The following is a 12,744-nucleotide window of genomic DNA, read 5'->3' as shown; positions in this document are numbered from 1 at the left end:
CACTCCTGACATGAAAAAAATGAACTGATTTAACTGCTGAGCCATCACAACTTCTATGAGTTCATCACATGAGGCAGGCAGATCGCAATTACAGCAGGATAACAGTGTCTAAGGTTGAGACGTCTCACATGACATTTTCCCTCTCTCACCAATCTACCAATTACTTCCTTTTGTAAAAGAAATGCCTTCCATCATCTGCCCTGGCCCCCATCCCGCAGAACAACCAAAGATGAGTCCATGTGATAAGTGCTGTAATTGTGATTTGACTGACTAATGTGATAAACTCCTAAGCTGCTAATCAACGCTCAGTAGGCACAAGCCAGCCTCGTTGCGGGGTCTTCCTTGGTAATTCATTCCTCAGCATGATGCTGTCTCTGCCTGCTGTTACCCATGACAAACACATGTTTCATGCAGCCTTTGCAAATTTACTGGACTTACTGCACTTCCGAATGCTGCAATATTCCCGCTCTTTGGCAGGGTCTGTGGTGTAACACCAAGGACGCTCAGAACTGTCAGGATTGCGGCAGTAATTGTCAGCAAGGTCTTTCTCAGGGTATCTTTTAAAAATAGAAAAGAGGAAAGGGGAAATATTCAGATGAAAACCAGAGCTTGAATAATTACTTTTTGAACTAAAATTCCCTGAGTCCTCCAGTCACCAGGTAACTTTGCATAGTCTGACTAAAACTATATTCTCATCATTAGTGTTTTCAATCACTTATAGAACAACATTTATCTGTACTTTCCTGAGGATGAAATCAAACTGACTCTCTCTGTGTGTTCCATATAGAAAAGGAAATATTTTAGCACAGTTCCTTTACTGGGGAATGCAATCCACCCCAGGATGGCCACTCCTATTCATTATTAGCTGATGTTCCACTCCAGTTTAAGGACCTCATCGCACTAGAACAGTGGTTCTCAACCTGTGGGTCCCCAGATGTTTTGGCCTCCAACCTCCAGAAATCCCAACAGCTGGTAAACTGGCTGGGATTTCCGGGAGTTGTAGGCCAAAACACCTGAAGACCCACAGGTTGAGAACCACTGCACTAGAGAATGAATGAACTTTAAATTCAGTTTCTGCCTCCTGCAGAATTCAGGGGTTAGTAGTTGAGGGAGGAGCCTTTAACAGCCTCACTAAATTACAAATCCCAGAATTCTGCAGGAGACAGAAACCAGATTTAAAGTGGATTCATTCTCTAGTGTGACGAAGTTGAAAGTCAAAGGAATTAAAACTGATAAGTAACACACTTCACGTCCAGATATGCAGGAAAAGAATATTTTAATGCCCTTTCCACATAGCTGTATAAAATGCCACATTATCTGCTTTGAACTGGGTTATATTGCAGTATGAGTTCAGATAACCCCCATTCAAATCAGATATTCTGGGTTATATGGCTGTGTGGAAGAAACCTGCGAAAGGAGAAATTGTATCATTCATGAGAGACTGTCAGAAAAGGCCAGGGACCAGACTTACAAATACATCTTATCCAAGAATGCAACAGCAAAATCTCTACACAATTTTGGTACTATGATTCTACTTAAATGGTCATGGAGATGTCCTATTGAATCCTGGGGTTTGTAGTCTCGTGAGGACTCTTTCTCTGGCCGATAATTCAAAACATCATTCCCGAAATGACAAATTCCAGGATATCATAGGATGGAACTATGTCAATTAAAGTGGAATCATAGAGCTATAATTGCCCGGTATGAAAGGACCACCAGGTTGCTTGGCGTAGAGTGCCATATCTGTTAGAACGCTACTCAATCAAAAATGTCCAATCACTTTATAATATTCAGTGTCCTTCCACCCACTCCATCCCACTTCCCCTGAATATGTTACCCAAAAATTGGAGCTTAGTACTTGTTTGGAAGGAACGGATGCCTATGTGGATGCTGCAGATCCCAGCGCTGGCACTCTATGCCAGACTCCGTCTGATCCACAAAGCCCCGGTAGTCCTCACCATTGCATGACATGCACACAGCTGCAAGAGAAAGATAAATAACAATATGCAAGATGTGGAATTAGGCTCACTTAGCACTTCGTCTGGAATAATGATGAAGAGAGGACTCATCTTTAAAACTGCTGCTCGTGAGAAAATACTGGACATCTCCAAGCAGACATAAACAGACAGCAACACCAGAGAGCGGCTCTACTCCTGACAATGGCAGGAAACAGAAGTATATATACACATGCATGCTCAGACAGTCAACTTCAAATGATAATGAATGTAGAGAAACCAAGATAAGTTAGTAATACAGGCTGTCTCTGAGTTACAAGCATCTGACTTACAAACAACACATAATTAAGAATGGGTGTGAGACAATAGGCAGTGAGAAAAATCTACCTCAAGGAAGGGAGATTCACTCTTGGGAGAGTTATCATAGGGAAAAGGTGTCTCCACTGAAGCTTTATCACTAATCCTTGTTTCCACAACAAGCCAAAAGAGCCAACAAATGCAGATATCAAAGCGCATCAGACAAAAGCATATACAATCTGTCCAAGCTCATCCAAACAGGATACAAGGCAACATGTAAACACAAGGTGCCAGGAAAAGATATCAGACAATATCAGAAACTAGGCTTGAATACAAGTTGATTGTTGTGTTTTGCACAGTAATTGATTCAAACAAATGGATTCTGGCTATATCTTGCTTCAGTCTGTAATAAATGTATTGTGGCAGAAATGGGGTAGTTTTGTCCCCACAGCAGATTTGAAAGCTATCCCTTAGCTTTGACCATAAAAGGTGAAGTTGATAAAAGTGATATGTTAAAACATTAGGGAGGCCAAATATTCCCATCTCTGCACTGCAACTAGTCAGACTAATTTTGAAGGAGGAGATATATAAGCAGAAAACCAAGTTTAAAATAACTGTTTGCACAATTATAACCAGTCATTTCTATGTTACAGAACAAGCCCTCCTGGAAGCTTCAAAAACTACACAGCTTTCCAAACAAGATGGAGGAAAAAAGCACAAAATGGAATGTTGCATACTTTTCAATCTTTTACATTTTTAAAGTTGTACCAAAAAAAAATAAATACACAAAGCCTTTAATATAGTTTTCCCAAATAGCAAAAAACAATGTTAGTTTTTTTACTTGCAGAGCTTTGTACATTCTCAAACTGCACATTTCATAAAGTGTGCAATCTTTCTTGAGGTTTTTTTTTGGGGGGGGGAAGGGGGGATTCCCATAAGTCTAAGGGAACTTTCTGGGTGCTATTTTTCTTCAACAATCCTAGCTGGAAAAATGTCAGATATTCAGTCCATTCCTATCTAGTTAATGGACTTAATTTAAAACAGTGATGAATGTGTGGCCTTCTAGACATTGTTACACTACACTTCCTATCAGCCCTAGCCAGCATATCAAGGGGATACGGGACGGTGAGAGCTGTCATTCAAGAAACTCACTCCAACTGAAAATAATTTGGGCGAGGAGTCTGTTGATTTGAAGACTTCATTGTTTGTTTGTTTTTAAAGCTATTAGAACACAACAGATTTCAAAAGTGTTAGAGTACTGGACATAAAAATATCACTGCCTCAGATTACGTTTTAGATCTTGCCATGGAATTAAAACCGCACATTTACATTGGAGGACAGGATACGTCCTAGTATGCTTCACTCCCTGTTATGTTGACTAAGTCATAACAGGGAGTGAAGAGCTGTGAGAGCTGTTCAGCAGTGGAACTCTCTGCCCCGGAGTGTGGTGGAGGCTCCTTCTTTGGAGGCTTTTAAACAGAGGCTGGGTAGCCATCTGTCAGGAGTGCTTTGAATGCAATTTTCCTACTTCTTGCCAGTGGGTTGGACTGAATGGCCCATGAGATCTCTTCAAATTCTATAATTCTAAGTCTATTGGAAGATGGAAGTTCAAGAGCATTGGGAGGGCTACATGATTCCCATTCCTCTGTACATCAACATTGCAAATAGACAAATGCTGATAACGGTGACTTTGTGGACACTTAGATTGTGCTATATCAGAGAGACATGCAGTCTAATGAAACATGCGTGGCCCTGGAGGTCTCTCTCAAATTCAACCTACACACCATTTTCACATTTCTTGATGCCACAGCTTTGATGCCGGACAGCAGGGTCAGTTGTGTAGCACCAGGGACCACGCTTATCTTGATCTGGATTCCTGCAGTAATTTTCTTCCAGTCCATTGTGTGGTAAGATAGGAAACCTTGTGCAACAGAGAGAGAGGAGGAGAATATTGGCAGTCGCTACTAAATGCCTCAACTGAAATGAACAAACTAGTGATCAGTCTGCCCTTGAGTTATTTGACCAGAAACTTCAAATTCTGAAAATTCAACTAATTCTACAAATGAAGAAAATCGGCATACTTATTTCACCTTGGTGGAAATCACGTCTAGAAATGTATCCTGTTTTTGGAGAAAAAGTGCTACTGTCATGAGAAACTTCAAAATGTTTCAGAGATGTACACAAAATCTTTCAAAAAGGGCACAGGGTGATTTACCGATGATCATGAGGAAACTTCAGCCGCCACGCTTGACAGGTCTTTCCCTTTTCGGTCACCGACTGGGTCCCTCGATAATCTCTCCCATCTCCCATGATGCAATTCCTTACATAACCTGTGGAAGAAAGACACCATTCCTGGCAAGACTCATAGAAGAAGATACAGGAGTAGACAGTTGAGGGCAGTAATCCAATATGACTGACTGTACTTAGATGGATTCCAGGGTGACATTGAATGGTGGGTTTCCCAGTTTGAGATCAAGAGACAAATAAAGGACTATGTGACTATCTCTTTACATTTCTAATTCAAGCGGATCTTCCAATGCATTTTTACATCTTGAAAATAATGGACTATCACTGAAAAACCGATTATTTACAAATCATACTGGAGAAGGTCCCACTTCAAAGATAACTTGCTCTCTCCCACAGCAAAGAGAGGGAGATAAATTTTTAATAATCTCAGTACCTGTTTGAGCTCCCTCTTGCTCAAACGATCTCTACCATCTCAGAGTTGTGTGTGAAGGACAGAAAACTAGGGGAATCTTTCCTTCCAAGACAAAAGGTCTGTCATCCTGACTTCCATGCACACCACAGCTTATTGTTGTGAATATTCAAATCATGCCCGACTTGTGGCGACTCAGAGACAAAGCTATCGTGGGCTTTCTGGGGAGAATAGTAACCTAAGATCACCGAGTTGGTTTCCATGGTTGAGTGGGGAATCAAGCTGTAGTCTCTAGAGTCATAGAACAACACACAGACCACTACACCACACTGCCTCTGTAACTGTATACCATAAGAGATTTTTCATGTATCACATGGAAAAATTGGTCACTGTAGGATGCAATTAGGACTGCCAGCTGGAAAACATTGGGCTTTTGTACTTTTAGCTTTGTAGAGAAGGAAATTCCAGAAGATGCTGCTTGTCAGGTGTGACAAGCAGAAGGTCAGGAACCTCTGCTGATATTCTCTCTTCTACACAACTGTTAAAAGGGACAGGAGTCCTCTCAAGTCAGAAGACAAATCTCCACTGAGTGAATCTTGCTGTAATGAGTTCACCGTAAGTTGGAAATGACTTGAAGGCACATAACAACAATACATGGCTGCTAAGAACCAATCCCTACACTCATATGTACATATTTTTTTAATTATATTTGTTTGGGATCCCTTCACAGCTTGGCACTCAGCAAACATTTTTAAAATCATGTGGCATTTTCCAGACTAACAGATGTATAACTACAGATGTTTTTAAATAATACAATTCATGTCATCAGTTGCATAATATATTTTCCACAGTCAGATTGTTCCAGCCAGCCCATCCTGTCACTGTCATACCTTTCTTATGTTAGGAAGATTGCTGGCTGATGGCCTAGATCAGGGCAGTGATGTTGACTCAATAGCCAGGAAACAGCAGGCCTCTTTCTTAAGTGAACTAATTGGGATAGGGAGCATATCTCTCCTCTACCCAAAGTTGACGTGAGACAGAACTACGTGTGTGAGGAAGAGATAACAAGAAAAGTTATGAAGGTTGAGACAAGAGACAGCTTTGAGCTAGAAGGCTAAAAACATGTGAGGAAATTCAGGGAGCTCGGGAGCTCTGATAAAGAGCAGTGGATTCATTGTTGGCATAAATACCTTGGAGGCTTGACTCCAACTGTAGAGGGTGTGGGGAGAATTAGGTTGACCACAAACACACCACCAAAAATTAGGACAAAAGAAAACAATGGATGCATCCAAACTGATTTAAAAGATCCTAAAGTGCCAGATTTTGTTTCTGTTCTTTCTGAAATTATTTTAGAGAGCCATACAGATAAGGTTTCAGTAGTGTGATGAAAGCTCTTTCCTTGGAAGCTTTTCAACAGAGACTGGATGACCATCTGTGGGGAATATTTTGCTTGTGCTTTTCCTGCATAGCAGGGGATTTGACTAGATGGCCCATGCAGTCTCTTTTAACTCTATTATTCTATGATTTTATCCTCTTGACCAGGTACCCTGTTGCTCACTCTACACTCTGAGTGCTTATTTAAAGGGGGTAGCTAGGACAAGCTAGGGATTTGGTTGGGAATACCGCCCATCCCGCTGCTCTACAGCCTCCTTTCTTGAGCTGGCTGAGATAGTCTTGAGAGTGGTGTTGGGTCCACATGCCTTGAGATGCTAGAGATTTCATTATCAATGCTGAGGCTGGCCTGCCAGGAGTGGCCCAGGACTTAATGTCTGCCATAACACTGTAAGTAGTCACGGCATCTGCCCTACTCATCCTGGTGGACACACTATGAATCTTACTTTCTGTGCAGAATGTGATGAAGGTAATCTGGGAATGGAACATTTTCTACCCTTCCATTGTGATGGACCAATCACTTCTTGGTCGGGTTTAGACTTGTTAGGACTCTGCAGGAGAGGAGGACCCATTAAAGATGATCTGCCCAGAAGGCTTATGGATCCATATGGATTCCTGATGGCATATGGAGAGATTCCTGATGCTTTGGCAGGAGATCCTATGGAAGCCCTGGTTGATCACTAGAAAGCAGAAATGGCAAGGTTAGTCGACAGGGTCAGTCCTATGTGTCTCTTCTCATGAAGTGGAGGAAACCAGCCACTTAATTTTCCAAGGAGCTGGCAGCAATGAAATGAGATTAGGACCTCATCCCACCATGTCAGAGGAGTCATTAGTTTGCATTTACTTGTATTTCCCACTCTTACATGTACTGCTTTGTTTCTCCTGCCTACATCCATCTTACCTTTCTTCTGGTAGAGGTCATAGTGGACATTTCTCTGAAGCTGGGTCTGCGGTGAATGCTGGGTCAAAGGCAGCAGCTGGCATCCACTACTTTGCCAGTTGTAATGAAAGGCTCTGGGAGGAAACACACCCATCCATCAGTCTTGCTCATAACAGGCCTACAAGCACTTCTTCTCTTCCAGGTCAGAAACAATATTCACTACACACACACATGAAATAATCCTTCCATGATTTTCATATGACAAAGAGGGGGCTGAAGATGAAAGAGCAAGAATGGAATCATGCAGTCTAGAGAGCTGTTGCAGGACTGTAACTCCCAGCATCCCTTTCCTTGGATTAGGGCTAATGGGAGCTGTGGTCCAACAGTAGCTGGGGGTGCATGATGCAACTTATGCAATTAGAAGACCACATTGTGAGTTTATGCTTTGTTGGAGGCCAATTTCAGATAATTCAGCAGCTCTAGGAGCCAATTCAATGAGACTTGCAACAAGGCACTACCATTATCCTCACCATGCTGGCAAATATAGTCAATTACCCCTCCCCCCCCCCAAAAAAAATATATAAATAAATAAATAAATAAATATGTAGCACAGTTTGGATATAGGTGGAAATGTGAGAAAACAGCATGCATGGAAGATTTGAATTCCCTGGTTTTTAGCTCATCTCTGAATGGAATACACACATGTCTGCTCAAAAATTAGTTTTGATTAGTTCAATGAAACTAATGTATTTGTGTTTGTGTGCCATCAAATTGCCTACCAACTTGCCTATCAAATCATAATAAATTTCATAGGCTTTCTTGGGCAAGGATCATCATTCTGTCTTAGACTTGATCTGCCTATCAGATCTACCATCTTATTAGAACACAAGAGGAGAGGTTGGTTATTCCCTGTGTGCAGCTAGACTTTTAATGGGCAGTGCTGGGAAATAGGAACAGGGCTGATGAGGAAAAGGGAGAAGCTTGTACCCTTTGCTGGGGTCTGGTGATACATGAGGTGGCCCAGGAACCAAATGGGTTGCATATATCTTTTCCTTTCTGTTACTATTCTTATTTGGTAATTGGTTTTTTGACACTCATTGTAAAACTGATGAATTTCAAAGACAATTATGATGCAAAATTTGATATTGCAAAGTACAGTACTTGTGATCTTTAGCTGGTCTGCTCTTGCTGCAAGAGAGAGCCAGAATGGGGACCAAATGAGGGAGAAAAAGCTGTGGCTGAGCAAAGAGATGTAGTACCAATAATTAGGAAGCAAATGAGAGGAGCAGGTGGGTGGCACTGGAAGAAGCCACAGGTAAAGTACAAGATTTCTAGTGACAATGGTATGCTGGTTGTGGGCATTTCCAAGACCTGAAAAAATAACTGGACCAGAAACCATTCTCAGTATTTCTGTGCAGAAGTAGTGGAGAGAAACCCTGGCTTGCACCCTGTTCCCCACCTTTACCTGCAGTCAAGTAGAGTGGCACATTGCCGGGCACACTCCTCTACCCCCATGGACAGTTCCTCTCTCTGGTGGGAGAGATATACCAACTGTGTCGCTTTCAGCCTCTGGAAGCCATTCAGCGGAGAACGCTGGCCTGAAAAGACATAAACATGTAAGTCATTTTAATGCCCTGAAAAGAACCCAGAAGCCAGCCAGTTCCAGCCTAGATAGGCCACAGTCAAAAGAACTGTACAATAGTTCTGAACTTTTGGGTTGTGAGAAATAAGTGATTTTGAGATGCCAAGGAAATCAGGGACAGGGCTACAGGTTTGCAGGCAAAAGAGACCAGCTTTAATTACAAACAGGTCTCGAAAAGATTAAAATCTTCTACCCTGGGACCAGCCATTGTAGACAATACTGTGCTAGCTCAGGCTTGGTGTGAAGGTGTATATGAATGGAAACCTCTCAGGTTTCTATAACAGTAGCATGGGCAGATGGCAGGTCAAATATAAATAATTTTGAAGACTTTAGACATACTGAATTGGCATCTCTAATCAATTATACACAAGGGAAAACTAAAGCTTAATCAGCCACATGGAACACATTAAAGGCATCTCTCTCAAAGCACAATAAGGTGGCTGAAGACACTGAGGAAAGATCAGCATTTCCTCCAGTGGTATAGACTGTGTAGTCAACGTCATAACAATCCACATAGTTATTCCCTGAGAAGAAAAAAACCAGAGTTTTGGGAAAGATGTTATTTGGATTATAACAGCCAGAATCCATAGCCATTCTAAGACATTTGACTGCCTGAGGCAGAAAAGCAAACGGCGCCTATTAACCCAAAGCAAAGTATGTATAAAAAACCAAGGCAGACCATGTTATTTTGTTACCTTAGGGAAAAATGACACACATTTTTTCTCCCTTACCCAGCACTAAATAATAATAATAGCAACAGCAACAGCAACAACAATTTACTCTAACCTTTTTGTGACATGCCAAAATCAAAGCATAAGGAAGCTTCATCAGTCAGTTTAATGATAGGAGTTTGCTTTGGACGTCTAGGCTCCTTCTGTCCAAGGGAGCTCGATGGAGAAGTCTTCTCCAAACAGAAATAGTGACAGAGCAAGAAAAAAAGAGACTCCTAGCACAGCTGATTTATTTCAATACAGTAGTAATATTCTACCCTGTGTAATAGGATGTCAGGGCAACATATGGTAAAATCAGTTTCAGCAATATCAAATAAAGTATATATTTTCTTTGGTCAAAAAGCACGGGGAACAATCAAGCAACTGAAAACAAAGCACTTGGGCAAAACTAACATAACCACAAATAGTTTGATTAAAAGCCTTTTTTTTTACTTGGCACATGAACATCACCAGCATGGGCATCGATAAGGCCTCAAAGAGGAGGATGTTCCACAAGGGGGTACCATGACAGAGAAGGCCCTCTTCTATGTCTCCCATCCAATGTATTTTCTCCCCAACATAATCCGTAACTGGAAGCCCAGAATGTAAGAGTTGCACCAAGGCTTTGGGAAGGAGGAATAGAAAGTGGGGGGAAAGCAACCTGAGGAAAAATAAAGAGTTCTCACCTGCACTGAAGGTCCAGAGTCCCATGAGGAGAAACAGGGCAGCTGGGGACTTCATGACTCTTTCCGACAGAACCGGCCTTCTCAGCTTGGTGAGGCAAAGCTATCAGCAGAGTTGTACACACAGGAATATCCTATCGGGAAGCAACACTCAGAGCCCCCCTGATCCTGCTGACCAAATATTTACCAAGGACTCTCATGTGTCATCAGTAATTCCATGGAGAAAGGAGACAGAGCGAATTCCAGAGTGTATGCGATACAATTGCTCCTGACCTATTACAGGTAATCACCCAAAATGTGGTACCTCTCTTTTCTTCCCCCGTATCTTCCCTCTGCCAGTTCACTGGGCTTTTCCTGTAGCTTCAATTAACATGAAAACACCAACAAGCAAACATAAAAAATCAATATAATGCAAAGTCAGGTTAGGAAATTGCTCTGCAGCAGTTCAAACTGGCCTCAGATCAAGTGCCTTCCCCTTTCCTGTAAGTGGTATGACAGCTGCGAGTGAGGAAAAAAATCCAGCCCAAGCTGCCATGCCAGATCCCGTCAAGACAGTAAACAGGACTCTCTTTGCTGCTGCAGTCACAGGCTCCCCAGACTGGACAGAAGGGCGACCTGAAGAAGAGCAAAAAGCAAGGGGGAAAACTTCTTGCAGCACTGTTAAAGATGACTAGATTTGTGGTACATACTTTTATAGATTAGAGTCCACTTCAACAGATCCATAAAGAGCAGAAGATAAACAGATTTTCTGAATGATTTTATGGCTGGAAAAGGAAGTTTTACAGGGAAATGCAGAGCTGTGGAATGACTGGGGAAAAGCAAGTCCTGCAGTTGGCTGCCTGCTGCTTAAAATCAAGGGCAACCATGCTTCTTCTCAGAAAATACTGTTGGTGATCCCACAGTATGACAATCCTAGGATTATTTGTTATTCTTAATTGCAATGAAATCAACTTCTGCTTATGGTGACCCTAGAAATGAGATACCTCTAAACCACCCTATCCCCAACGGCCCATATCAGTCTTGCAGAATACATTGCTTCAGGAGGCGGATACCCAAAGAAGTCACAGTTCTATGAGTCAGTTTCCTCATACACTTCACAAATAAGGTTAACTTGAACAAGATGTAGACTTAATCACTGTTTCCTATTTGCATGTGGAAATTCAACAGGTGTAATTTCCCCCAAACAGTCATGGGAATGTGACCTGTTGACCTTCTTCCTGTTGAACAGTAGTTCAAGTCAGGATACCGCTTAACAAGATATCCCTACCAAGCATATTCACTTGACATTCCACTTAGTTCATTCGCATTCATTCCCTAGTATAGCCCTATGGTTGAAAACCAGAATCTACTGTTTCAAAAGAATTAACTTTCCTGTAACTGTGGACAGGATTGCCACCATGAAACTTCAATTCATGATGAGGTTGGAGAACGACCAGTGGCATCATTTTGGAGGTCAGAGGGTGACACTAACTGTGAGGGTTAGGATGGAAATGGGAAAGAGGGAGAGAAAGCAGCCAGGTCATGAACAGTCATTGCTCCGCAGGGTGACTGAAGACTGGAGGAGAGCTCTGTACTTCCACTCTCTTTACAGCAATTTAACTTGCTCCTGTCCCTTTTTCTTGATGCTCCCCTCTCTTCTCCTACTTTCCCACACATTGACACAGAAGTGTTTACCGTTCACAGAATAGCCTTTGGCATCCCCTTCTTTTCTTTAGTCTGTGTGTGTGTGTGTGTGTGTGTGTGTGTGTGTGTGTGTATATATATATATAGGACTTTTGACTCCAGCAATATCCTCTTGTGTTTTTCCTGCTGTATGCCAAAGCACATGCTTTTGTGTGGCATGCTTTGATTTGTGAAGGGAAATAGGCGCTTGATTTTCCCTTTTGATTGCTCAGAGGCACATTTCCTGCAACTGAATAGGCTACCAGTGGTTCTCAACTCCCAGAAATCCCAGCCAGTTTAGTTAGTTAGGATTTCTGGGAGTTGAAGGCCAAAAACATCTGGGGACCTCAGGTTGGGAACCACTGGACTAACCCTATGTTTTTTACTTTCTGGCTGTCCTTTGCTGCTGCTCCTGCTGCATTCCCTGCGTGTCTGTGCATGTGCTCTCACACACATGCAGTCTCAGGAGTTTGGATAATAGAGGGCATAGATAATTAAAGATTCTAGTAGTTTAGCTACAATGTTGTGATCTGGTACAGAAGGATGTCCATAGGAGTGACACTGTGATTTACCATGCTGGGTGATATCAACCTTTGTGGTGCCACTGAATCAATCAGGCATAGCTGACAAGGCTATCATAGCTGACAACCACCTGATAACGCCATGTTCTATTTTTGGAAGTTTTCCCACACTTCTTCCCTTTACTCTTATCACTTCATTCTTCTCCACATGTAGATGAAACTTTTTTTCTCAGGAAGCTGGGAGATAAAGTGTGCTGGTTAGAAGACCTGATAAAAAGCAAGGCAAGCTCACATATGCCCTTAAAATTGGAGTGGAAAGGTGGGTTCCAGAAAAGTATTACCCTGC

General features: G+C 42.1%; 1 protein-coding gene across 2 annotated transcripts in view; it reads right to left on the bottom strand.

Annotated features, from left to right (window-relative positions):
- The window catches only part of MST1 (macrophage stimulating 1), a 31,255-nt gene extending 20,515 nt beyond the window's left edge, over positions 1 to 10,740 (bottom strand). For both annotated transcript variants that reach the window (XM_060765765.2, XM_060765766.2), the window contains exons 1-7: positions 10,219 to 10,740; positions 8,646 to 8,778; positions 7,202 to 7,314; positions 4,468 to 4,582; positions 4,037 to 4,173; positions 1,859 to 1,979; positions 439 to 557 (exon numbers count right to left, since the gene is read on the bottom strand). In XM_060765765.2, the coding sequence (XP_060621748.2) occupies positions 439 to 557; positions 1,859 to 1,979; positions 4,037 to 4,173; positions 4,468 to 4,582; positions 7,202 to 7,314; positions 8,646 to 8,778; positions 10,219 to 10,273 (793 nt within the window). In that variant the 5' untranslated portion in view covers positions 10,274 to 10,740. The remainder of the gene's footprint in view (positions 1 to 438; positions 558 to 1,858; positions 1,980 to 4,036; positions 4,174 to 4,467; positions 4,583 to 7,201; positions 7,315 to 8,645; positions 8,779 to 10,218) is intronic.
- Positions 10,741 to 12,744: the final 2,004 nt, after the last annotated feature.

This window comes from Anolis sagrei, chromosome 2, assembly GCF_037176765.1.
Source record: "Anolis sagrei isolate rAnoSag1 chromosome 2, rAnoSag1.mat, whole genome shotgun sequence".
NCBI lineage: Eukaryota > Metazoa > Chordata > Lepidosauria > Squamata > Dactyloidae > Anolis > Anolis sagrei.
The sequence above is the reverse complement of the archived record's forward strand: the minus strand, read 5'-3'. Positions and strand labels throughout refer to the sequence as shown.